This window comes from Haemaphysalis longicornis, unplaced genomic scaffold, assembly GCF_048455015.1.
Source record: "Haemaphysalis longicornis isolate Haplotype H1 unplaced genomic scaffold, Haemaphysalis longicornis Haplotype H1 scaffold_3, whole genome shotgun sequence".
NCBI lineage: Eukaryota > Metazoa > Arthropoda > Arachnida > Ixodida > Ixodidae > Haemaphysalis > Haemaphysalis longicornis.
Genome location: NW_027526335.1, coordinates 222,727,175 through 222,754,034, shown reverse-complemented (window position 1 = coordinate 222,754,034; position 26,860 = coordinate 222,727,175). Strand labels below are relative to the sequence as shown.

Genomic DNA, 26,860 nt, shown 5'->3' with positions numbered 1-26,860 from the left:
CAGTGCCGTAGCAGCATACTGCCGCAACAGCACCATTCTGCACCAAGTCGCTGCAGTGAGGCTGATGCACCGCCACAGGACACAAGACTCGGCAACAAACCTATCCAAAAGAAACGTTCTGGAGACAGATTACGCTTAATCATCCTGTGGAGTTTTTTTTTTTTTTGCATCGCGCTTTCAGGGAAAACAGCGTACGCGACGGTATATTCTTCCGTAGCAGCCGCGCACGATAAAGGCAATTCCTTCTAACCACGTTCCAATTTCTACACAAAGGCATCCCGAATATAGCAGTGGTTCTCACAGCAGAAATTGAGCGGGGACGGCTATCAGGCCCAATTTGGCCATTTGTCAATGTCACAAATTCGCGCGTACGGCGTCTGAAAGTATCGTACAGCTGTTTCATACTATTGTGCAGCGCTTGATTCTCGTGACCCAGTAGTTTTATTCGTTCGATTTCCTTTTAATTCCCCCGGGGGAAAACCCTGGAACTGTCTCGTACGGAGCGTCGATGGCTCCGCCCATTTGCTGGCTCCCCGGCAAGAAAGCAACAACAACAAAAAAATTAGCACGTATCTGCTCCTTTTGTTGCAAATGTCGACAAAAGACGACAGCCTTTGTCGACATTTGCCAAGTACCTTCACTTTCGCGCTGATCTCTCATGTTGTTCCTCTTGCGTCCCGCTCCTCCCATGGTGAACACGCCAAAGGTTTTCTCAGGTGAATTTAAATTTACCGCTCTTCGACTGATCCAAGCCGGGTGCCTCGATGCTAGCGCTGCCGTACGGCGGAGACGCGCGTGAATCGAGGCGCCCTACTTCAACGTTTACAGAACCGCGTTGCCCTAGTCCACGTGCGTTCCAAGCAAAACGTGGAACCTATCTAGTGGAACCTTTCGTAACTGTTGCCGCTTGACTTGTTAAAATGCCGCCAGAAGCTATAGTGGCACGGGCGACAGCAGGCGACAGTGTTAATTTTTTTTGTAGCGTAAGCTACCCTGGCCGAGGTTGAGCTGTTTCGTGTGTGCCGTGAGGGGCCGTTCTGCGCAAGCGCGAGGGACTTCGGATTGGATTGGATTGGCTTTGCTTGGCTTGGCTTGGATTTGGATTGTATTGGATTGTATTGGATTTGGATTGCATTTAAGTGGATTGTGTTGCGTCATACCCGCGGCAGACCCACTGGCGCCGGCGCGTGCCCAGGTGTGCGCCTCAATTGCGCAGTAGCCAAGTGTGACGCTGCACCGGAGCCGCTTGATAGCCGTTTCGCGTTGCTCGTGAACAGCCGTGCTGAGCATGCGCGAGTAGCAGTGACTGGACAGGACTGGACTGGATTAGACTGAATTGAACTGGACTGGACTGGACTGGACTGAATTGGACTGGATTGCTGAACCTTAGCTCACGCTACGTATATCCTGGCATAGCGGAGCTAAGCTACTTATAATTTTTTTCTGCAGTCGATTTGTAGTATTTCATTTCGCAAAAATCAAGCATCCATGAATTTTTTTATGAAGTAACATTGTAAATATCTCTTGTGTACTAATGTTCTGTTATATTTGCGTAATATCTTGCTCTTGTTCAACAATGTTGACAAGTATGAACATATAAACTGGACTCATATATTTAGATTTGGCTGCTGTGAGTATATGACTATTGCGCAGACTTCGTTTCTCTTTGGCCGGGTGGCTGAATCGAGTCACAGACAGACAGACAGACAGACAGACAGACAGACAGACAGACCGAAATTTCTGGGTTTCAGTAGCCAAAGAAAGACTATAGCCAAAGAAAGACTATATAGCCCAAAGAAAGACTATATAGTCTTTCTTTGGGCTGCGCGACGGAGGTTTTATTAAACACGATATCGTCTTTAATAAAACCTCAGTCGCTCAGCTTTCGACGAAGCTTCGAGGGCTTTCGAGCGGGCCAGCGTAGCTTTGCCAGTGTTACGGTGTGCCGGCGATTCTAAAAGGGAGAAAGAGGGAGGTTGTGCGCTCGACGACAGCGGGCGCGTTCTGTGATGTTCTCTCTCCGCGCTTGCGCGGTTATAAAATGGCTGCGGCTTAGATCAGCTAACCCTGGATATGCAAAGCAAAAGCTTGGCCTAGTCAGGTTGAGCCTTGGGTTCGCCTGGTTAACCTTTGATGTAGCTGTATTGCCGACCACGGGTCAAGGTCGTTCGGTCCCGTGCAACGCTCACAGCAGGAGGCCCGACGATCGCGGCGTTCGCCGGGGGCGTTCGCGGCGAACTCGCTTGGCGCGAGACGAGTCACGTAGCCCGAGACGACCGAAAGACGCATGCATGGAAGGCTGCGAGAGGGGTCGGCTGCCGATCAGCTTTCCGGCCGCTACCGCGGCAGCGGCCGCCGCTCATATTTGAGCAGAACGACTGAAAACGAGGCCTTGTGTGCAGCGGAACACCTGATATTCAGGAACGGTGGACGACCCTATGCATGCGCCAACTAGACACCAAAAACAAAGAAAGCGACTTTTTCTTTTTCCCGGATGTGACGTCATTGTTTGAGAAAGATGGATGCTGTGGTCCTGTTACTTCGCTGCACTTTTGTGGTCGTGGTCTCTTCTGCCGTTGCAGCGGTGACCACGGGCTTTGTGCGTAGGTGTTGGATTACCGATTGTGATGAGGACGCTCCCGAAGCACTTCTGGAGAGTACTTCTGGAGATGATTGGAACAACGCGTCTGTGCGGCCGCCGACATTGCCCGCACGACGGTGACCGCGGGCGCTCTGCATCAGTTCTGCCACCTCGGTTAGCGAGAGTGATGAGTGCGCTCGCGATGAACTTGTGTTCACGTATTATTAGAGCGCCGTGTGTGAGGCCGCTTGGCATTCGGCTGCCAACTTAGGAGTGGGCGTAGGCCTTCGACTTCAAACCGCGCTGCTATGGTGGCCAACTGCAAACGATCGTTTGCACGAAACCCATGTCGCAGACCACACATTCGTTGACGCATACATAAACACACTGCGACCTACAAAGGTGAATCCTGCGCATCGCTTTGGTTCTTCGATCCCGTGTCTTGTATTCACTGCGTGCAGTCACAGCCTCCGAAGCATTCCACTCAGGAGGCCATGGTCGTGCACATTCTTATTAAATCATTGCAGAGGGCTCTGGCGCGCAGAAAGGAAACGTTTTCAATTATACACGTAAGTTTTATTGGCATCCAGAGCGTTGCTTTCCAGACGGGTTGCCAATGTGCTCTTCTCTGTGCGCAGAACTCGCCTCTTCGCGCAGATGTAAGCCCTTTGCAGGGTAAAACACACACCAAAAGACGCTCTCCACTGGCTTTACTGCCTACTGTGTAAACCGTACCTACATAGACCTTGTTACATGACGTTCAGCTGCCGTTAAGCGACGGTGGACGTCGTTCCTACGACCTTTCTAAAGAGGCGAGGCGTTGGTTCGTCACACGCACTGTGTCGCCCAGCGCCACATCTAATATGTGTTCATTATTTCTGCAGCTTCTCGCCTTGGGTTTTGTACACCTAAGACAGGGAGCTTCCACAGGAGATATCTATTCCTGTGCGTAAAAGCAAATGCAACCTAGGCAGAGCCTATAAGCTCGCAGAACGAGCTCTTTTCACTTAGATGCAATGCATTCATTTTGTGACAGTAAGTAGGAATGGTGGCGTAAAAGTTGGAAGTTGCAAAAGTACATGTAGACAAATAAGTACCACTGTGCACTGTTGGTGCTGCACGAACTATGCTTAGTATAGCTGCACAACAGTCTGGTGCTTTGGGATTGTCTCACACGACATTGGCTGATCGGCGTATGCGACATTGGCTTGCATGACCCTGTTTGCCGAACATACGCAATGTTTCTCAGTGAACTTCTCATTGAATAAATCATTGTTTGTTACTGAACAAGCACAAAAAACTTTAAAAGACCAAATATTTCGAATAAAACAAACTTGTATTTTGTCTGCATGGCGCTTTTACGAAGTTTGAGGGTGAAGGGTGATGTGTGATCCAGCTGGGGCAGTATTCGCAGTCTGGTGTGGCTGCTAGGGCGGCGGGAATTTCTTCAGCAGTGTTTGTAGCTGTGGTTGGGTTCGCTGGTGGTCCATCATCGTGACGGCGGCGACAGGTTTGCAGGTGTAGCGTGCGGCGTCCGTGTTGCGCGTTGCAGGGTCCCTACTGCTTCGAGATTAGTAACCGCATCAACCCAAGCTTTGTGGAGTTCTTTGTTGTAATGGGATGCGTACTTCGCGGTATGGCAGCTGCACAAATGTGTTGACGGATGTGGAGTGGGACACGTTGTGGATTTGATCTGCAGACCAAGTCGATATCTTTTTCCTCCGATCACTCCACGACGCCGCAGCCGAACCCCGATCACCGTGCTGCTGTAAGGATCGCCGACGATCACGTCACCCTGCCACCCCGCGCAAGCTTGATGATCGCCGTATACTGTGAGGATGCTGCTCCTGACATCGAAATATCATAAAGAGTGGCCAAAGGTTGCTTCTCAACCGCGGGGTCTCCGTCGCAAGAGGCATTACGCGCTTTAAGCAATGCAAATCCAACATTTTAGTCACCAATTTCACCTAGGAGTACCAGCATCTAAACAAGGGCGCTGCAATTGCGTTCCTCGAAGAAACGAAAGAAGCAAGTCAAGTGATCGCGGTCGCCAACTTTGAATGCGCACGCGCAGATACTTCCAAGCTGCCGCATCCTTTCGAAATGAACCCGGCGATGCCGCAAGAACATCGGGACAGATTATTTGATTTGCTGCGTCGCTACAGCGAGTGCTTTTCGTCGAGTTCAAAATTGCGTCAGACACCCCTAGCGAAACAACGAGTTATAACCGAAGATGGAGCCCGACCTAACGGACAGTCACCGTACCGCGTCTCCGCGCACGAGCGGGAAGCCATCCGGACTCAAGTCGATGACATGCTCAGCGACGACATTATACAGCCATCGAAAAGCCCCTGGGCTGCGCCAGGCGTACTCGTAAATAAAAAAGACGGCACATTAAGGTCCTGCGCTGCGACGCTGCTCGCCGGGGGGCGGGGCGGCGTCTGGTTTCGGAGGGGACCCAGTACTGCGAGTCGGACTTTGTCCCGCCACCCGCCCCCCCGGCCCCCCCCCCCCCCCCCGCAGGGCTGCCCCGGGCAGCCCAACCAGCCTCTGCACCGCTCGCTCACCCAGCAGCGGCTGTGGTGGCAACGTCTTTTGGGGATGCCACTGCATCCACTGCTTCCTCTCCACCGGCCCAAAGCACACGCAAGGGCACGGGGGAGATGGAGACGGAGGAAGTCGCAGCGACCCCCTCCCCCACCTCCCTGCTTGTGCCATCTGTGGTGCTCCCCACGCCTTCGGCACTGGCAGCGCAGGCAAACAACACCCGAAAGGGTACCACGTCAAGGGGGCCCAGTTCGCTGGGCACCCCCTTGCCTTCAGATGACGACATGGACGTCGAGCCCTTCCGGCTTTCATCGCAACGAAAGGAACGGGCTGCGACGTCCAGGTCAGTAGAGAAGGCCAGAAAACCCATTCCAAGAGTCCAAGCCCCGAAATACCCTACATAAATAGTCACAGTCCAGTAGCTCTGAACACATAATAATGGGAAGAGAAAACATTGTTCAATGGAACTGCAGAGGCCTTCTGAATAATCTTGACGACGTGTATGAGATTCTGCATGCCAATCAGCCAACTGTAATGTGTGTTCAGGAAACACACCTGAATTCCAAGAACACAAATTTCTTGAATAATTACCTGGTATACAGAAAGGACAGGGTTGGCTGCGCACACTCTTCTGGCGGTGTGGCCATAATCACCCGCAAATCCTTAGCATGCCACCCTGGCACCTTGAACACTATCCTTGAGGCTGTAGCCAGCCGCACAATAATATTTAATAGGTTGATAACGGTATGCTCCATTTACATCCCTCCTGATCTTGCACTTTCGAGCTCTGACTTTGAGGCGCAGGTCGGCCAGCTGCCGGAACCATACATCCTTACAGGCGACCTTAATGCTCACAACTCTCTTTGGGGCTCTTCTCGCACGGATGCCCGAGGTCGCCTGATAGAGAAGTTTTTAACATCCTCTGGAGCATGCCTTTTCAACAAGAAACAGCCTACATACCATAACACAGGTCACAACACATACTCACATCTTGACTTGGCTATTGGTTCTGCAATTCTCTTTCCATGTCTTGAGTGGGGTGTGGGCACGGACCCATACGGTAGTGACCATTTCCCCACTTCATTAACGTATATAGGTACAGGCCCGAGCAGTCCATCTTCCCATAAAAGGTTTAATGAAGCAAGAGCTAACTGGAATACATTTACAGAGACATCTAAACTACACCACACATCCATAGGACACCTGCACGTCGAAGAAGCTACCCAACTGCTCACGGCGCACATCCTCGACGCCGCCGAAAGGTCCATTCCCCACGCCTCTGTTGCCCCGCGCAACCAGCGGAGGCCGTGGTTGAATGAGGACTGTAGGCGGGCGCGAGAGGCCCAGAACAAGGCATGGGGTATCCTTCGTCGGTACCCCACGTCGGGTAACCTCATTTTGTTCAAACGGGCCAAGTCGTTAGGAAAACGTGTCCGCCGTGAGGCAAAACGAGAGAGTTGGCATTCCTTCATAACATCAATAAACTCATACACAGACACACGGAAAGTATGGACGAGAATACGCAAACTCAAAGGACAACAAGCACACAGCCTGCCTCTGGTCAGCACAACAGGGGGCACACTCGAAGTCCAGGCTGACACACTCGCACAACACTTCCAACACGTTTCTAGTTCAGCACACTACACAAACACTTTCATGGAACACAAACAAACGGCCGAAAAGAAGCCTATACTAGATAACAATAGGTAAACATCTTCTTATAACTAAGAGTTTTCACTGCGTGAGCTGAGAACTGCTTTGAGCACGTGTAAATCCTCAGCTCCAGGCCCAGACAACATCACATACACAATGATACAACACCTGCACGCAGACACTCTTCTAACACTCTTACACCCATATAACAAGACATGGCTTTCGGGGCACATTCCACACTCTTGGAGGGAGGCCATTGTAGTGGCTTTGTTGAAGAAGGGAAAGGACCCGTCGTCCCCCTCAAGTTACCGTGCAATAGCCCTGACGAGCTGCCTGTGCAAGCTTCTCGAGAAGATGATCAATCGCAGGCTCGTGTACTTCCTCGAGTACAATGGTCTTCTCGAGAGCTGCCAGGCAGGCTTCAGGGCTGGGCGATCGACGAACGATCAACTCGTAGCTCTTGAATCGTATATAAAGGATGCCTTCGTGCATAAGCAGTATTGCGTAACTGTCTTTTTTGACCTCGAGAAGGCCTACGACACCGCTTGGCGTTATGGGATCCTTAGTGACCTCAGGTCATTCGGTGTTTTGGGTAATATGTTGAACACCCTTGTTAGTTATTTGTCAAAGAGAACGTTCAGAGTAAGCGTTGGTTGTGCATTTTCAAAGGTTCCCGTCCAAGAAAATGGCGTGCCGCAAGGTGGCGTGTTGAGTTGCACTCTCTTCATAGTAAAGATGAACTCTCTTGGAAAGGCACTGCCACCCACAATCTCTTATTCTATGTATGTAGACGACGTGCAAATATCTTTTATATCATGTAATATGTTAATATGCGAACGTCAAGTCCAGCTTGGTGTCAAGAAGCTTGCCGGCTGGGCAGACAAGAATGGGTTTAAATTGAATCCTGCAAAAAGCTCCTGCGTTGTGTTCTCCAGGAAGCGCGGGGTCCATCCGGACCCAGACATTACTCTTAATGGCGTGTCGCTTCCTGTGAACAAGGAGCACAAGTTCTTAGGTGTTGTGTTTGACCAGAAACTCGCATTCATTCCACACATCAAGCAACTTAAACATAAATGTCTGAAAACAATGAATATACTAAGGTTCTCTCCCATCAATCGTATGGTTCCGACAAAGAAGTCCTACTACCGCTCTATACTGCTTTGGTTGGGTCTCGTTTAGACTATGGCAGTGTGGTATATGGGTCGGCGACTAAAACAGTGTTACGAATGCTTGACCCAGTGCTACACTTGGGGCTACGGCTTGCGTCTGGTGCTTTTCGCACTAGCCCTGTTGAGAGTCTGTATGCCGAGTGTAATAAGTGGAGCCTTGAGAACCAACGGACGTACATGGACTTACTTTATGCTTTTAAAATTTCATCGCTGAATAACCATCCTTTTTATCCTGTCTTTAACAACACATCCACATCTGTGCTTTTAGTAAATCCCCCATCCGTTCCTATGCCCTTTTCACTTAGAGTGAGAGAGCGAGCCTCGGATCTGAGCGCTTCGTTTTTAGATGTGTACAGATCATCCTTTTCAGACATTTTACCTCCTTGGAAAGTTCGTCCTGTGTCCTCCGACCTTTCTTTTATGAAACTTGACAAAAATCGGGTACCGCGAGCTGCAATACTGCAGCACTTTTCTGTCTCTGCAGTTTAAATACCCACTTGCAGTATTTTACAGTGACGCGTCTAAAACCTCCACTATGGTCTCCTGCGCTGCTCATGGTCCGAAATTCAGTGCAGCCAGAACCATGAGCGTCCACACAACAATTTTTTCAGCAGAAGTATATGGAATTTTATTGATTGTACGGCACATACTTGAAAATAAAATTCCGAAGTCTATCATCTACAAAGATTCCTTGAGTGTTATTCGCGCACTGTCATCGCATACACCCCCCAAAAACCACATAGTTAATCTTGTATTTAACACTATCATGTCTGTGTGTGCGCAGAAGCATCAGCTGTTCCGCTGCTGGGTCCCAGGACACGTTGGGATCGCTGGGAACGAGTTGGCAGACGAGAGGGCCGCTGCTGCTGCACTCAGGAGCACTGTAGACATAACAACCGTACCATATACAGACCTCAAGCCACACATAAGACAACACTTGCGTAGAACATGGCAAACACACTGGAGTGAACAGACAGATAACACGTTACAGGTTATAAAACCACGCTTGGGACCATACACCACTGACACACGCAACAGACCCACAGAAGTCGCCTTGGGTAGGCTGCGGATAGGGCACACCCATGCAGCGCACTCGTATCTGCTGACGGGATCTTCTAGACCCCAGTGCAGCAGGTGCGGTGAGGCCCTATCCGTAGTGCACATACTAATCACATGCACGGCACTTCACACAACTCGACACAAACACTTCAGAGAACTCTACAGACAACATATTCCCCTACATCCAACGTTTTTCCTAGGTGACGATGCCATTGTTTCCGTGAAACGTGTGTTTGAGTATTTGTCAGACGTCAAGTTTTTAAACCTCATTTCCTATCACGCATAATGAAATCTGGCCCTATACACCAGCCATGCCCATTGTCGTTTTGTGATTTTACTTTTGTGTTTGCTGACTTTACTTAGTGTTTAAGGTTTCACCCCTCATATATGACCATTGTTTTGGCGCTCTTTGCCCCAGTTGGCCTTGCGCTATAAACATCCAACCATCATCATCATTATTTCGGCTTGTGCTAGTCATGCATTTTGGAGTACTAATAAAAATATCTGTTGCAGTTTTTATACCACTCTTTTTTGTTTATCCTTTGATCTTTTAAATACTTTGAGAATTCAGACGTACCTACCGGTTGGCGCATATATACACCACGCGTCCGAATTTCGGAAACGGTGGAGAGTCCCGGTTGCATCAGCCTCACTTGGTCGCGCACATTGCAAACCACTTGCTTCGTTTGTTTGGAAAGCTTCTGTTTCTCAAGGTTCCTTCAACTCATATGCGGACGGTTAAGCGGCGAGCTATCGAAGGCCGTTCACGAGGACGCCATGTTTTTTTGTTTCGAAAGAGGTTCTATGCGACGTCATTGGCGAAGGCCGCAACCAAAAAAGTCCGAAAATTAAAAAAAATATATAGCTCTATTTCGCATAATCTGGTAATTTATTGGGTTGAACCCAGCCAATTATTTTTGTTGAACTACTTCCAGCTGCGCTGAGAAACTGCGTGATTCGGCTCTGCAGCCTTGACTGGATTGCCACAGAAGGTTGTCTCCAAGTCTAGGGGTGGGGTCGTAGCTGTTCTTCTAAAGCATAGCATACAGGCTGTTTATTAGATGACTTTGCCGAACTTCTCGTGTGCAGAGAAAGAAACAGACAAAAATGTATTGGATTAATGTCATGGTATGGACTTTTGTTTTTAGGTTTCACATGCGATTTTTTACGGATAGTTTTTTACTCACAAGTGTTTCAGAAATGCACCTGGGTAAGCTGCCCCATTCCCGCGTTTCAACATTCACGACTCGTGAAGTCACACATGGTGGTGCGGGAAAGTGAATACAGGTGCGATACCTGTTTTGGCACTGTCCTTGTTAAGAAGCAACTGCTGTTGTCCTGTGTCGTATATTTGCAGGAACGGCTCTGTTTTCTACAGGTAGAACAAATATTTTTTCTACCCTTTAGTGCCCCTTCAAACCACTGAACCGCGAAATCGGAACGTTTTTCAGTATCAAGCGTTTTTACAATTTTTTCAACGGCTTTTGTGACTGAAATGATGCTGGGTGATTTACGAAAGGTTAGTTCCTTCTAACTGAACATTGTTGTATTTTGTCTTCACGGTCCTTTTGAAGGGAAACACCGCTGCAGCTCCGATGCTTGAGCACACCCTGCGGTGCCGCACACCGTATTTTATGAGCTCAAGTGTCAACGAAGACGGCTGAGGCTATTTCGTTAGCTCACTAAAGACTTCGTGCCTGGTTTCAAACACCACAATCACATTTGTTTCAAAAACTAGGCTTACAGAGAATGCAGTGGCAAACAGCACCTTGTTTTTAAGAAGGCCCTCCTTGCCGATGACGTCCCTGAAAACAAGGCTGCCAACGACGGGATCGAGAGCGCTGAGCGGGTCGTCCAACAGGTACACGTCGCTCTCGCTGTACACGGCTCGAGCCAAGGAGATGCGCTGCTTCTGGCCGCCGCTCAGGTTCGTGCCCTGGGTTTGCGAAAAAAAGCACATTGGGGCATGCAGAGCCCGTAAGTGCAGCGCGATGACAAACCTGACCGTTCTTGACCACGCCGTCATTTTCGAGCGCACTTTTGTTTTACCGCAACCATTTTGTGCACTCCCGAGTGACGTCTTTTCGGTTTAATGGAGCTTACGGGGCTACATGGTCTCGTGGCGCCATGCCAAATTCTACCATGTCCAGTGGAAAACCTTCCTCTGTTTCTTAGCAAACGCTATTCGTGCGCAGGGATGCAGAAATGACCTCACCACTGTTGACCTCACCTCGACATCAACCTCCACAATCGGACGTCACCTTACTTAGTCACCTGTGGCTAGGTGTTGCCTTCACCACTGGCATGGCCCTGCGTGGGATGTGTGCGCCACCGACGAGACTATTGAACACCTTCTGTGCCATTGGGACCGATTCATAACGCCGAGGAAACAGCTCTCTACCACACTTCGCCGACTCGACGACCACCCCTTTACAGCCCAGACTATTTTGTGTGATAGGCGTTGTCCGTCACAGGCCAAAAAGGCTACAAAAGCCTTACGTCGCTTTTTGAAGGACACGGGCCTGTCTGAACGATTGTAGAGACATTACTACAGTGCAATGCCCTTAGCTAGCCAATTTTATCAGTGTATCGCCTTAGTTTTGTCCATTTTCTGGTATTGTGTGCGTCCTTTGTACTGCCTTTGTAGTTTCCATGCTCACGCCTTGTGTCTTTTCTGATTTTCTTCCTCTCATTTTCTCCTTTAATATAGTAGCTTGTCGCGTTGTGAGAAAGCTTCTGATGTACCGGTAAGTCTTCTGCCCGCATCCAATGTCCGTTAATCCCTTGAGTATACTGCTGTGAAGCACATTATCAAACACTCCCATTAAGTCTAGAGCTACTATATCCCTGGGGAACATCAAATCGGAGCCGATAACTCTTGGTTCCAGGGGTACTCCGCAAGGAGCGGTTCTCTCGTCCCTTCTCTTCAACTTGGCGATGAGAGACCTCCCCACTGCACTGGACAGCATTCCCGGGATTCGTCACGCGATATATGCAGGCGATATCACGGTATGGTGCAGAACAGGGAGCGACGCAGACGTGGAGGAGAGCATGCAGAGGGCCGCCGATGTAGTTGATGCCTATGCTAAAAGCAGGGGTCTGCAATGCGTTCCGGAGAAGTCTGCTCTATTGATCTTGAAGAACCCCAGAAGAGGATCAAGCGATAACATTGAAGTTCACATCAATGGCGAGCTGGTCCCTCGACCCAACTGTATCAAAATACTGGGACAACACATTCCACAAGGCATGGGAAATGGGGCTACACTAAAAAAACTCGGGGCAGGAACAGAACAAGTCCTCAGGATGATAAGAAGAATTAGGAATAAACGCCATGGACTTGGTGAACGGGAGGCTACAAGGCTAGTACAAGCTTTTATTGTATCGCGTATCATCTACGGGACGGCGTACCTCCGACTCACCAAGGGCGAGGTAGAAAAACTAAACATTCAAATTAGAAAAGCATACAAGACAGCCCTGGGGACTCCAAACTCGACATCTACCATCAGACTTCTAGAGCTCGGGGTTCATAACACGGTGGAGGAACTGTGGGAAGCTCAGAAGATAGCCCAAATTAAGCGGTTAAACCAAACATCCAATGGGAAGTGGTTATTGGAGCAATTACGTATCACCACGCCCGGCGGGAATCCAGAGCTGCTAGAAGATCTTGCTCCAGACATGAGAGCCAAAATTACCATCAGTCGAATACCTAGGAATATGCATCCCATATATAACGCCGAGAGAAGGAGAGCCAGGGCCGAGTACCTGGGGCGACTATGGGACAGCAACCAGAACACTTCATACGTGGGCGCCGCCGTACCTCAAAAGGACCAGATGGTAGCAGCAGTTACGACGCCGGATGGAAGAGTTGTAAATTCGGCTACCTTAAAGACAAAAATCGCCGCCCAGGGGGAAGAAGCAGCCATCGCCCTAGCTATCGCTTACAACCCCAGGGCAATAATTTTAACTGACTCGCAAGAGGGCTGCAGAAACTTTATACAGGGCAATGTCTACAAAATAACCCACCAAATTCTTCGTAAACGCCCACCGGAAAAAGTGCTCATCATATGGACGCCAGGACACACGGGTCACAAGGGGAATGAGGCCCCAGATGCCACAGCCCGAGGTCTTCTTATCCCGGCCCCCTTGTACCAAGCCCCGTCCTTAGACATGGTGAGCGTTACCTTCACCGAATATTTGAGCATATTGAGACTCAACAGAAGAACATTTCCACCACCGGACAAAAGCCTCAGTAATGAAGAAGAGCACATTCTCAGGAGATTGCAGACAGACACATTACCCACACTGGCTAGATTACACTGATGGTACCCCACGTTATATTCACCTTTTTGCCCGCACTGCCAGGAGAGGGCGGACGCGTACCACACAGTGTGGGCATGCCAGTACATACCAACAGTACACCTACTCACAAATACGTCAAGGGAGCAGTGGGAGGCCACCCTGCGCAGCGATGACCCTGCCTGCCAGCGATGGCTGGTAGAGAGAGCCATAGCGGCGATGGAGGCCAGTGGAATCCCGGAATTGGGATAGCCACCTTCTTTCCTCCCTCTTTGTTCTTTTCTTTTGAATAAAGATATTTTCAATCAATCAATCTCCTTTAAGATGCATCGCTGTCTTTTCTTTCCTTTTCATTTCCCTATCCCCTCCCCCCTGAGTAGGGTAGCCACCCGGGGAGAATCCTGATTAACATCCATGCCCTTCCTTCCTTCCTTCCTTCCATCCACGTTGAGGTTCGAGTAAGCGAACTCACTTCAGCATGCGCTAAACACCATAGACCTTACCTCAACCTCACCTCACACCTAACCTCACGTACATGTCACCCTTACCTGACCCTCAGACCCCTCATTTATATGTTCATTACAGAATTCCAAGCTGTTTTAAAGGCAATGTGACAGTGGTGCACGCATGGCGAAAAGGGGTGGAAAGGGTGCTGAACATTCCTTCTTCCAATTAACAGGTTCAGTGGGGCGGAAAGAAAACGGACGAAAGGACTGACTATTATTCCCTCTGTCGTGATGACGGTGTTCGCGTTTAAAGGCCACAGGGCTATTTGCTCTTTCAAATGAAGTGTGACTATGCAGTACATCATCAAAGGTTATAGCTTTATTTAAATCACATGTGTGAAACAAGCGAGTCGGTATACACTGCATTTAAAATTTGAACCTTCTGCATATATGGGCTAGGAGGTTAGGTTGCCCCCTTTTTTACACCATATTCCTGCTTCTATTGTGCTCAGCAAAGCTACTTCCTCTGTCTACCGAATCTCACTCTGGTTAACACCTCTGGAAAAACGAACAAAAATCCTGAGGAGCAACTTAGAGCTTGGGACACCTTCGCCATAAAAAGTTTTGTTTAGAGTACAAGAATATCCCCGCTTTGATTTCGCTGATGACGTTGATGATTACCTGATTATAATGACATACGGACAGGGGGTATTTAAAGAAATACGAACAACGAAGCACACAGCCTCCGACGCATGCGGCGGCGCCTGGCTGAACTGTCAGTGAACTGCGCGCATGCGTAGTTCTTTAAGAGCGTTTGCGAGTGTGGTGTACTGTTAAGGGAAATACTTGATAAAGAAGCGACGCCGGCCACTTATTTTGAGGCGTCTTTTTACGTTCTGTCGCCACTGAGCATCCTGTTATCTACTACTTTCAGGAGCAAAGCGCGCAGCAGGGTGATTACAGCTAGCACGATGCCCTTCAAGGATCATCTTGCTCAGTGGCGACGCAGCGTCAACAGGCGCGTCATAATAAACGACCGGCATCGCGTCTTGATCTAGCATCTCCCATCAATGTAAGCCACACTCTCAAACGCTCTCGAAGAAGTGCGCATGCGTGCAGTACACTGACCTGGCAGCCAGACGGTTCAGCATGAATCGGAGGCTGTGCGCACCGTTCTTCGTATTTCTTTTAATCCCCCCTGTACGTTTGTACTCACGAATATCCGTACGGGTAAATTTCCGCTCGGCACACATCGTTCTGAATCAGACAATGGGACATGCATACCTCGGCAGAACTGGGCACCACTCACTCACGCTGACAAAAAATATATGTTTCCTCATGCAGTCACTCATACTCACGCTCACAGAAAAATATATTTTTCCTCACGCACTCACTCGCACTCACACTCATCGGTCGCCCTCACCACTCGCACTGCCTCGAATTCACGCTCACTACGCGCCCACCACCACACACCCCTTCGCGTTCATGCTCACCACTCACTGTGAAAAGTTGCACTCACTGGCGCTCAGGCTCACCGCTCGCCGTCACCATTCGCACTCATTCGCGCTCGCGCTCCCCACTCATCGTCTCCCCTCGCAAGCGAATGTGTACAGGGGATCCTCCATGAGTCATGAAACCGAACAGTATTAGTGCATTACGGTGTCAGAAGGCCATCCAAATCATATTCCTAAATAAACACGCAACCAGAGAATTCAACCCGCCGCGGTGGCTCAGTGGCTAAGGCGTTGCGCTGCTGAGCACGAGGTCGCGGGTTCAATTCCCGGCTACGGCGGCCGCTTTTTTGATGGAGGCGAAAAGCAAAAACGGCCGTGTGTACGAGATTTCGGCGCACGTTAAAGATCCCCAGGTGGCCAAAATTAATCCGGAGCCCTCCTGCGTTGCGTCGGCGTGTTAAAGCCTACAATCAATCAATCAATAAATCAATCAATCAAACCAGAGAATTCATTCTAGGGTGCCCCATAGCAGGATCTCAGTGATGAAATATTTCTGAAGCTAAAAGCAATGCCGAACCACTGCGAGCGGCTCCTGTGACGAATAGCCAACAGCGAGTACAGGTGCAATGGTGGCCCTCAACGTAAGAAGCCCCAAAAATGGCGCCAGTATTGCGAGTGCACTTGCGAGCGGTGAGCGGGGCTGCCCGCGAGTTGCTGTCGTTCTCGCGAGTGGTGAACGGGCTCACCGCGAGTGGCGCTGCGCATGGGGTTCGCATGAGCGTGGGTCACTGCGCGTGGGGTTCGCACTCGCTCGCACTCACACTCGCCAGCCCAAAACGACGGTGAGGCTCACTCACTACTGGCTCAGGAGTGATGAGTGGGAGTTGTGTGTGCACTCATGGGTCAGTCTGCCAACCTATGGTGACATGACAGCGGCGACACCGTAAAGTGCACTAAAACTAATCCGGAATAATTTCTTCGGCACTTTCTTCCAGTGATAACTTATCTCCGGTCGCATTGCTTAGGACCGGTACAGAGTGTCTTGTCCTTCCGGTTTATAATATTCCAGAGTATTCTTGAGGGGCCGGTTTTTATAATAGTTCGGAGTGTTAATTAAAACACTTCCCGGAAGCCTGACGTTTTTCTTTTTGAGTTAAAGGAGAAATCTATTTGTCGTTGTGCCAGTCATCACGGTGGTTTCCACCTGCCTCTCAGTAGGCCCTTTTTTCTCTCTAAAAGCCAATTACGAGTTAGCACCCGTCCAAACTGTCCGTTATCCTTGTCTTTACTGCGCTAAACCTTGTGGTCCTAATCATGTTCCAACTCGCCCAACAACACGTTTTATGGAACATGTCTCACTTTGCTGAGTCTGAAGACAGTAACGATTACATTGAACTATTTTCGTTTGAATAATTCCCAGCACGTTGATAGACCCTTCGAGCGTTTGCCCTTGCCACTGCCATGCAGGTATAAGTCACGCTTTCCAGCGTTCATCATTCGCCGCCGTACCTTCTCTCCCACTTCAGTCATGTCTCCCGAGTGCAGCTTGTTGATGTCATTCATCAGCTGGCAGCAGCGGATGGCGCGTTCGTATCTGGCGTTGTCCATGTACTGGCCGTAGAGAATGTTGTCTCTTATCGTCATGTTGTGCACATTGGGCAGCTGCGGCACAAAGGCTATGCGGCCCTGGGAACGAAGAACGTGAAGTCTTTACCAACAGGAGACCACCACCCACTTCTTGTATTGCCATGTATACCGGAGAGTTCAAAACCAATTCACAAGCGCTACCGTAACAAAATAGCGGAAGTACTGATGTACCGTGCACAATGCCATTAACTCCAACCACCATAACCATACTCACTTTACTCACGGTAGCATGACGTAGCCGAACTTTTTGCGTTACCTCCTGGCAGGCGCATTTAATTTCATCTACTGTTACCAATAACAGGAGAGGCAGCAAGGGAAAACACAGACACGGTAAACAATTTTCGAAAGCAGTGAAGTTACCGGTACGACGTACGTGTGTGTGAATTGAATGATTTCCGTAGTCCTGTGTTTTCGCGCTGTTTCGCGCCATATCGTGCACCGACTGCCCCACCTTAATGCAATCCGTTTTGCAGTAAAGTGAACAAACAGTATCACGAGGGTGGCAGGAGAAGGGAGTTTAGTTTAAAAAAACTCCCACCTCCCCTCGCGCGAACCCCTGTGTAGATGCGACGCATAGGGAGTTCACGTTGCAGCGTTGGACAGCGGAGGAACGGCGCTGGAACGATGGAGCGGAGCGGCGCAGGCACCGCGTTTTATAGCGCGCATAACGGTGAGGGGACGCGCCGGCGCCAGTGCGTCTGCCGCGGCTAAGACGCAACACAATCCAACACAATCCACTTTAATCCAATCCAATCCAAATTCAATCCAATCCAATCCAAGCCAATCGAATCCAATCTAATGCCCCTCGAGAGAGGTGTTCGCTATCGGAGAGGAGAAGAGGGGGTGATCGGCGGAGAGCGCAGCTCACGCGGCGACGAGAATGGGGGAGGGGCGGACGCCGACAACGACGCCGACGCCGGATGCAGGGACATGGCGAGCGAATGAGATGCAGTCGCATCTAATAGAAGCATAACTTCCGCCGGTGTTGGAAGTAGTTGGGGGGAGGGGCTATTCGGCTGCCTCTTCGGCGCTTCAGTTGGGCTTGCAAGTGCTTGCAAGTTAAATTCGGTTGAAGAAACTTCTGCAAATTGTGCTGTTGGGCTAGTTGGTGCATTATGAATTACGACAATTGGGCTAAATTGGCAAACAGAGGAAGGAATACAGACAATGCGCAACTCACAACTATTTATTTCAAGGCAAAGAAGTTGCCGTAATTAGGCTTCTACATGACCTGAAACATAAAATCAGATAATAGTAAAATCGATGACAACATCGCAATACTCAGAGCCCGCCTACCGCTTGCTGTTAGTTAAAAAACGAAATTCATTGCTAAAAAGTGATAATAACGGTTCACTGACGCAGCCCTCGCGATTTTTTTTAATGGAGTACTCAGACCTCAGGTCACATCCGAAAAGAAAACGAGGCCTGAGGTTGTGCCATATTCCCGTAAAGTGGCTCACAACCTTAAGCGGGTCGCTACGAAATATCGGGTACCCGTTATGTTTTCTGCACCACGCAAGCTAGGGGGGTTGTGCAGCCGTATCAGCGGAAAAAAGAAGCCTAATCCATGCGGTAAGAAGCACGCCATGAAGTACGTGGGATGCAAAGTTGGCATTGTTTACCAGATACCGCTCGCATGAGACAAGGTAAATATTGAGTAAAGTGGACGTTGCATAAATGATCGCCTCAGGGAACATGCTTTATCAATCAAGAAAGGCACTGGATCATACTTGCCCATTCATTGTCGTGAGTGTGGTCGTACACTGCGCCTCAAAGAAACTATTATCATTGACAGAAGCCGTGACACTGTGGCACGTCAGCTTTCAGAAGCTTACTTCATTACAAAAAAATTGCGAGGGTGCATCAGTGAACCATCATTATCACTTTTTAGCAATGAATTTCGTTTTTAGACAGCAAGTGCTAGGCGGGGTGTGAGTATTGTGGTGTTGTCATCGATTTCACTACCTGCTTTCATGTTTTATGTCATGCAGAAGCCTATTTAAAGCAACTTCTTTCCATGCAAATAAATAGTCGTGAGTTGCGCATTGTCTGTCTTCCTGCCTCTGTTTGTCAATTTAGCGCAATTGTCGTAATTCGGCTGAAGAAAGCGGGGGAGTTTCGATATAGTTGTATTGTTGTGCAGTTTGCGCAGGTTAGATATAAAAACCTTACATGGTTAGTGCCCAGTACTTCACAAAATTGTTTTGTTCCACAGAATGCTTCGGCGGATATGATCGCCTAAATCTGCGCAAGTTTCAGTAAGACTCGTCTGAACGCGCCGAGGTTGTAGCTCAAGTTCAACGGGGAGACTGGAGTGAACAGTGCTATTTTTTTGGAACTGCTTGATTTTTATCTGCAATCAACGGTGATTCAGTTTGATGAACGTTTTATTGTGCAGCGCAGCGGCATTTGTACCCGGCCTGAGCTTGCTCCCATTTTATCGGACATGTATCTGAGTGCCTTCGGTCAGCGTGTAAGCGACAGGCTGGGGGATGAAAGTGACTACACAATTATGAGATATGTAGATGATTTTCTTGTTATTGTGTTGTAGTAGAAGACGCAGAAGGCACGGTGAGGAAAGTCCTTGACTTGTTTAGGGGATCGTCTGATGCGCTGAAGTTTAGGTGGGAGATACCTGTCGAAAACAAAATGCGTTTTTTCGATTTGCAACTTGCGTTCGAGGACTCCCACGTGTGCTGGCAGTATCACCCGCGTGCCAACAAGCAACTCATTCCCTTTGACTGCGCACACTCAAAATTAATAAAAAGAGCGCTAGCCATGACTTGCATAAGAGCCGCGCTGAACAGATCCTGTTACCACGGAGTACAATCTAGCTTTGAATGTCAGATTGAACGTTTAAAACAAGCAGTATTTCCGTCCTTTGTTTTGTGTGATGTTTGCGAGTCACTTTGCAGGAAGTGAAGCACCAAGAAAAAAAGGGACGGCGAGCAGCAAAAAATCGTCAGAAAGAAGGTGCGCGTCATTCCTTACTGGCATCGTGTGTCACACGGCATAAAGATGGTGGCGCAGAGATACGGTGTTAATGTTGTATTTAATGCGCCTGGCAAGCTGTCAAAGATTTTCCCCATAATGTCAAAGAAGGCCCCGCTCTGCTCGAAGAAGCATGAGACGCAGTAAACTGACTGCACAAAGAATGTTGTGTGCGAAGTCCCAGTGAGTTGCTCGAAAGTTTACATGGGGCAGACCGGTCGCTATTTTAATGAACGAGCGCGGAACAACAATTGGGCTGTAAAAAACAAAGCTGGAGGGCACATGTCTGACCACTGTAAGCAATGCAAGTTTGTACCAAGGTCGGAGCAGACAAGATTTCTGCGCAGGGCTAGCGATAGGCTTGAAAGGGAAATTATGGAAGCGTTCTTAATCGAAAAAGCGGGTGAAGAGTGCATCAGCAAGCCATCTGTTGCCCTTTCAGCAACAGAGATTGAATTCCTAATAAGCGAGAACAGTGGCGACGTCATGTTTGTACAACACTTAAATGCTGGTTGTTTCTTTAATAAAGTTTAGTTGGAAGTGGCGCTCCGTTTGTCTTGGTTGTTTTTCCTCTTCTAGTGTCTGCGTTTTTATTGCGCCTTTAAACCCTGTGATTAATATTTACTTTGAATGGCCAGAGTTGAAGTATTGATCGTATCCACGCCAGTCCTTATTATCAGTACTATACGCCTTGAGCTTTGCGATCGTTGCGCTGTCTGCCGCCGCTTCTCCGCGGAGTTGACGGGATTAGCGCTGCGCGGCCCATAGGGGCTCATGCAGTGTTTTCGTTCTCTTTCGCTTCTTTTTGCTCTTCCAAGTGCTAAAAAACCTGTTTTTGTGACGTCTGTAAGTAAACAGTACGCTTAGGTCACTTCAAAAGCCCCTGAGTCTTGGTATGGTTCTCAAACACCAACAATAGCAATCCGTGAGCGCGGCTCTGCGTCCTTCTCGGCAGCTGTTACGGGCGTCGGCGACGGCAGCAGCATACCACCGCTGTCACCTTCGAATGCGTCCGGCACAAGTGAATTTTATTGTCACCTCGTTTAAACCTGATACTGGCACAATGAGAGGTGTGTTTTGTTTTGTAGCGCGGACAACGAATGCGGCCTCATTACGAATATATGCGTCGTAGAAAAATATATATATCGGGGATGCGATTACCCAATACCTGATAACTTGTGCCTTTTATAAGAATATAAGCCACGCGAAAATGTTAAGTATATTCCAAGGCTCTGCGTCGTGAAAGATGTGCACTCATGCCTTATAGCAAGAACCAAGAAAAGTGAATTTTTCTGTGGTTTAAACCACTGAAAAATTAATGGTCTGCAAGCCCGGAAGAAACAAAATAGCTCGTACAGAAAAAAAAAAAAACAACAACTCAGTGCAGCTTCTGAAATGCTAAAGACGTTCGTATAAACTTAACCCGGGTAGGACTTACGAGATGCAACTAGTGTGCGAAATGCACTGCTGTTTCACCCGCCGCGGTGGCTCAGTAGCTAAGGCGTTGCGCTGCTGAGCACGAGGCCGCGGGTTCGATTCCCGGCCGCGGCGGCCGCTTTTCTGATGGAGGCGAAAAGGAAAAACGCCCGTGTGTACGAGATTTCGGCGCACGGTAAAGATCCCCAGGTGGTCAAAATTAATCCGGAGCCCTCCACTACGGCGCGCCTCATCGCCTGCGTTGCGTCGGCGCGTTAAACCCCACAATCAATCAATCAATCAGCACTGCTGTTTCGCGAGACATGGGGAGGGGGAGGGGGACGCTTACGTAATGTTTTGTACGATTGCGGAGCGAAATCAAGAAAATAACGTTTTAGTAATTGCACACACAAGCTACTCGTTCACGTCACTCTAGTTTTTAGACTTCACCTAACAGCTGATCCCTCGGCGAACGCATTTTTTGAGGTATACAAGTTCAAAACTCATAGAAGGTGTCGTTAGAAGAGTGGGATATCTGATAAGGTCCGTTTGTGCTAGATTCTGCAGGCTCCCTGCGTCATATGACTATGCTTCGAAGAAACGTTTAGTCGCAAATGGGCATTACTGTAGAAGCCGTTCTCCGGCCTGCTCGCGGAGGATATATGTAACATATATGAATGTTTGCGGGCGCTGAGCTCACGACAAGACGCCCCAGCATTATTTTTTTTGTCGTGCGCTGATCCCGGGTATAATTTTGGATTATCCATCGTACTTGATTCGTAGAATGTTCGGGAAATTTATTTCCAGGGTAGTGATCAATATCTGAGGTATGATATTGGCAAGCATAACTGGCGTGCTGTCAGGTATGAGCGCTCCACTAGGTTATATAAGCGCACAAAACTGATTTACATCGTAGTGTATAGCCATGGCATGGCCATCTGGGAAAATTATGCTTACGGAGACACCGTTAGTAAATTTCAGGGCAGTGGAATCACAATTATCTCCATATGCATATCCCTGTTTCGCGACGCCGACCTCTGACGCACACCTGGCGCTTGTACAGAGCGTATGTACCAGACGAAGATCGCGTCACACACATTTACACTCTCGTAAACACACCACATTTGCGAACAGAGTGACTGATCCACATAAATATGTATTTCCAGCGCTTACAAACGGTAAATCTCCGTCGTGAACGGGCCCCGAAAGCAACGGTGACAGTGGGGAGCGGGCCGGCGACTCCTGGGCTGCTTTCGAAACGGGCCGCTAGAGGGATTTCAGTGGCGCCCCTACAGGCCGCGCTCGAGGCGTATAGATAGACCTTATTGCTTGAAAGAGGAGACCAGCGCTAAGACGAACCTCAAGGGTGGGCAAAAATACCTGAAGAAAAAAAAAAAGCAATCTGTGCTGAACCAATAGGCCATCATACATGTCCATCCCAGATGCTTTGCACCAATCGTTCGTGCTGTCATTAAAGTCGTGTCAGGATAATACTCACTACGGCTAAGCGAGCTTTACAGAGCATGCGCTGCAATAGTTCTGACGGGCCTACTGACATGCGATTACCTTAGAAAACAATATACCACGTTGAACCGGCTGCGTATAGCTGTGCTGAGCATTGCCGCAGTTAAAAAATATTATTCAGAAGTTCTGCTCCAACCGCCCGGGGAGTGTGCCCGCCTTTGCCCGCGGGCCGGTGCAACGGCTCAGGTTTACGGCTTCAAAGGCCTGCTTTGCTGAGCCTCAGAAGAGACTATGAGCACAGTGTTTCGTGAGTGTTCACCCTTAGTTTAACATTTTGTGGCCTGCCATTTAGCTGTATCTACTGGGTAGTTTTTTTTTTTCAATTGCGAAAGTTTGCTCTGCAGCATGTTTAAATGTCAGTGTGTCTAAATGTACGTAAAACGGGAGGTTTTCACTCAGAAAGTCTAAAAGGCTCCGTTGATACGGCCGAAAGAACCAGCATCTGTAGTCGGGCGGCCGGCCTCGCTTGAGTGACACACTATTTAGTGCTTGCTGTCGGGAACGTTGGAGGCCACGGCAAGTCCGCAAAAGATGGTGTATGTCTGCGGTCGATGCCGACGTGGTTCAAAATGGACATGTCCGGCCAAACAGAGCCCGTCGATCCGGGGCCCAGGTGTGGGTGACAGCTGGTGTAAGAGCAGCCCAGACGCGAATCCTTCGTAGCGCCACCTCCTCGCGGCGGGTGAGCCCACAAGGGAGGATTGATCCACTCGGTGGAATAAGGGCACATGTGGAGCGTCGAATGTCTTTGTCGGGGACCAACTTTGACATTGAGTCGATTGGAAATAAGGGCAGTGAATGCGTCGTGGGAGGTATACGAGTCGCCGCTTCCGCCTGTTGCTGTCCAGGGGTCGACGTCCTCTGGGCACAAGTAATCTTCACTCTGAAGTGAAGAGTCGCAGCCTCCGCGTGGATGGTTTGGGTCATGGGCACTAGATGAAGTACCTCCCGGAGCTCTCGGACTGCTGGCATTGAATTAGGAAAAACGTTGACAGGTTGTGATTGGCCTGGCCTTATCAGCTCTATAGTCGTCAAGGCGTCGGAAATCGCTTTGAGCTCAGCACGTGTTGACTGGGGCCTCTGAGGGGCAGGTTTGACAAAATTGCATGGCTGGGTTTATGGCGGTTGTGGTAATATGGCTTCCTGAAATACTGCGTCCACGTAAAACGTACCTTGGCCAGCACCGGATGATAGTTGCGGCGCAACACGGCTTGACCGACCCATAGGATTCGGGTCCAAAGAGGGGGTTCTCAAGAGGGGCCTGGCGGCGTGTTACTTTGGAGGCCCATATGCCACCTTAAAGCAGCCACAGATGTGTACACCTGCGCTTTAAGAAATCGTGCCTGCCGCCGCCGGTGAACCAACTCATCTCTCGTTTTAAGGCCAGCTTCTTCCTGTACTGCAGAGACGGGCGTTAGGCGAGGAAGGCAGGTCCTGAGCGCTTCTCTATTGATGGCCTCTAGACGATCCCAATCCGCCCTTGTCATGTACTGAAACTGAGCCTGGTACGTGATACGTGGGTGCAGGATTGCACGTACGAGAAGTGGAGCCATCTTTGTGCGAGCTCCTCCCGATTTCATGGAAATCCGGCGAACTAGATGTAGCAGTTGAAGGGCGCGCCGGCGAGCTTCCCGGAGCCATTGCGTAGCTTAGTCGGAGGCCACGACGTCCAGGCCAACGACGCGGTGACAAGTAACTTCCGTTACTGGCTCGCCATGAACGTTTACTAAAATGGGTCGGTTTAGCAGTTTTTGTGGAGCCCTTCGATTGTCGACGATGAGTAACACGGTCTTATCTCGGGATAGCATGAGGCCCACGCGTTTACACCACGTGTCAACCGTATTTAAGGCACTCTTAAGAGCTTGTTCTTCATCCGCAATGTGGGGAAGTGTCCACCAGAGCGTGATGTCATCCGCATAGATGAGGCATTTCAGATCTTTCAATGCCCCTACTGTCCAAGCGAGCGGGAGAAGGGCAAGGTTGAACAGTATGGGTGCCAGGACCGAGTGTTGTGGTACCCCGCGGCATGTTGAAAAGGAGCCACCGCCTGTCCTGAAACTGTCCTGAAAAATGTGCGGTGTGTTAAAAATGAGTCGATAGAGACCACAGGCGTCGGGCACCCAAGCCAGTGTAGCATCTGTAGGATTGCTTGATGGATCACATTGTCGTACGCTTTCTTCACATCAAGTACGAAAATGGAGCCAATAGAAGTGCGTCTTCATATGAGTACGGAATTTGAGAATGCTTCAAGGCCGTCCTCTGAGCCCATGTGGGGCCGCAAGCCTGTCTGAGAGTGGTAGATGCATGCCCTCAAGCCACCATGTGAGCCTTGATGATAGCGTACGCTCAGCCAGCTTGCATAAGGTAAATGTCAGAACAATCGGCCGTAGATTGCTGAGCCCATCCGATGGTTTTCCTGCTTTCGGGACGCCTATGATTTCTGCGTGCTTCTAGAAAGTGCGTACGCACCCAGTGGCTCAAGCTTTGTTTATTTTTGTCAGTATGACCTGAAGGCACTTCTCTGCGCAGTTCTGGTACACTTCGTACTATATGCCATCGGGGCCGGTGCCTTATGTGTTCCTTCTCAGTCGGTAGCTGCGAACATTTCCGCCATGCTGAAAGGGGAAACAAGACCAGCTTCCTCTTCCATAGTAAGGGGTCGGCCTGCCTCAGGGGGAAGGGGTGAAGGTCCACCAAAGGGCGGAGAAGGCGTGTCATACACTCTCAGAAATCGGTGCAGCTGGGATTCACGACAACGCCCCCGAACGACCGCTCAGCGTGCTTAAATGTGCGAATTTGGCGAATGACGAGGCCCAGCATGCGATTAAAGAAAAAAATAGGATCTGCGCTGGGACAACAGCGCACACGCACGCCTTGCGCAGTTGTCCCAGCGCAGATCCTAGATTTTACTCTATTCGCATGCTGAGCCTCGTCATTCGCCAAATTCGCACATTTAAGCACGCTGAATGGTCGTTCGGGGGCGTTGTCGTGAAGCCATCCTGCACCGATTTCTTAGAGTGTAATTGTTGAAAAAAGCCTTCATTGCCTCTCCGCAAATTCTTGCAAGGAGAGACCCGATGCAAGGTAGGCATTGTCCAAGGGATTCTGCAGCTTGCGGCCTCGTTCTATTGCCTGAAACGTGCGCCATTTCGAGGCTGTGTTTGTTGAGGGACCGAGTGAAGCACACCAGTTTATCCAGCGAGCCGTGGAAAGGCGTCGTTCATGTCGTCGCGCTTGGCTGTCAGGTGATTAAAGGGACCCTGCAACTCGTGCCATCGACTTCTAGTAATGTATTTTGAGATAAAGTCTATTGTCCCAGAAATCTCCTCCAGCAAGAATTATGAAAATCCGTTCAAAATTAACGAAACTACCCGCGATGAGAAATCGCGCATAATCGTTCCGCGGGCAATGCGACGAAAGCTGCGCGCTCTCACCCGGAGAGGGGGGCGGCTCGCGGCGTTCTCTTCGGCGGCCTTCGATATATCACATGCCGGGTAGTTCTCTCCCTTTTCTCCGCAACGCGGTGGGGCCTATTTCCGGCCTGGTGTCACAAAAAAGCAGGCCTTGCCTGCTCGCAAGTGCGCGCTCGGGCTGATAGGGCGTTTTTGAAGCAATAAACGTTTGTAGTCGAGTGGTCCCGTTGAAAGGGAAGTATTGAGCTCATCACTCAAACTCCGCGCGCACTCAAAACACAAAAGAAACGGCAAAACTGTGCCTGCAGGTTCAGGCATAGAAGAGGTTTGTACATATCGTTGACGATGACGGAAATGGGAGAATCTAGCCGCGAAGTTGACCAGTGACAGCCGATCGGGCAGCCATGGCCTATGTGACGTCCCTTAGGCCATGCCAGGGGTTGCATAATGAGGACAACTGAAGAGAGAGCGGTTGGTTTTTCCGCGTCTTTCACATCGATTTGCGCGCTCACCGCTTCACGTGCACGTGTGATATTTGGCTCAGGTATTCCTGGCAGTGTAATCTAAACGTCGCGCAGGTTTTCTTGCACTGCTCAAAGAGTGTTGCAGGGTCCCTTTAAGGTGGATCTGGCACTTTCAGATGACGGTTGGCGGGCCGCAGCCA

The 26,860-nt window shown here is 49.6% G+C and overlaps 1 protein-coding gene across 1 annotated transcript in view; it reads right to left on the bottom strand.

Annotated features, from left to right (window-relative positions):
• The window catches only part of LOC144176002 (ATP-binding cassette sub-family C member 2-like), a 327,158-nt gene that overhangs the window by 108,920 nt on the left and 191,378 nt on the right, over positions 1–26,860 (bottom strand). The window contains exons 14-15 of the mRNA XM_077705088.1: positions 16,715–16,891; positions 10,778–10,945 (exon numbers count right to left, since the gene is read on the bottom strand). Coding sequence (XP_077561214.1) covers positions 10,778–10,945; positions 16,715–16,891 — 345 coding nt within the window. The remainder of the gene's footprint in view (positions 1–10,777; positions 10,946–16,714; positions 16,892–26,860) is intronic.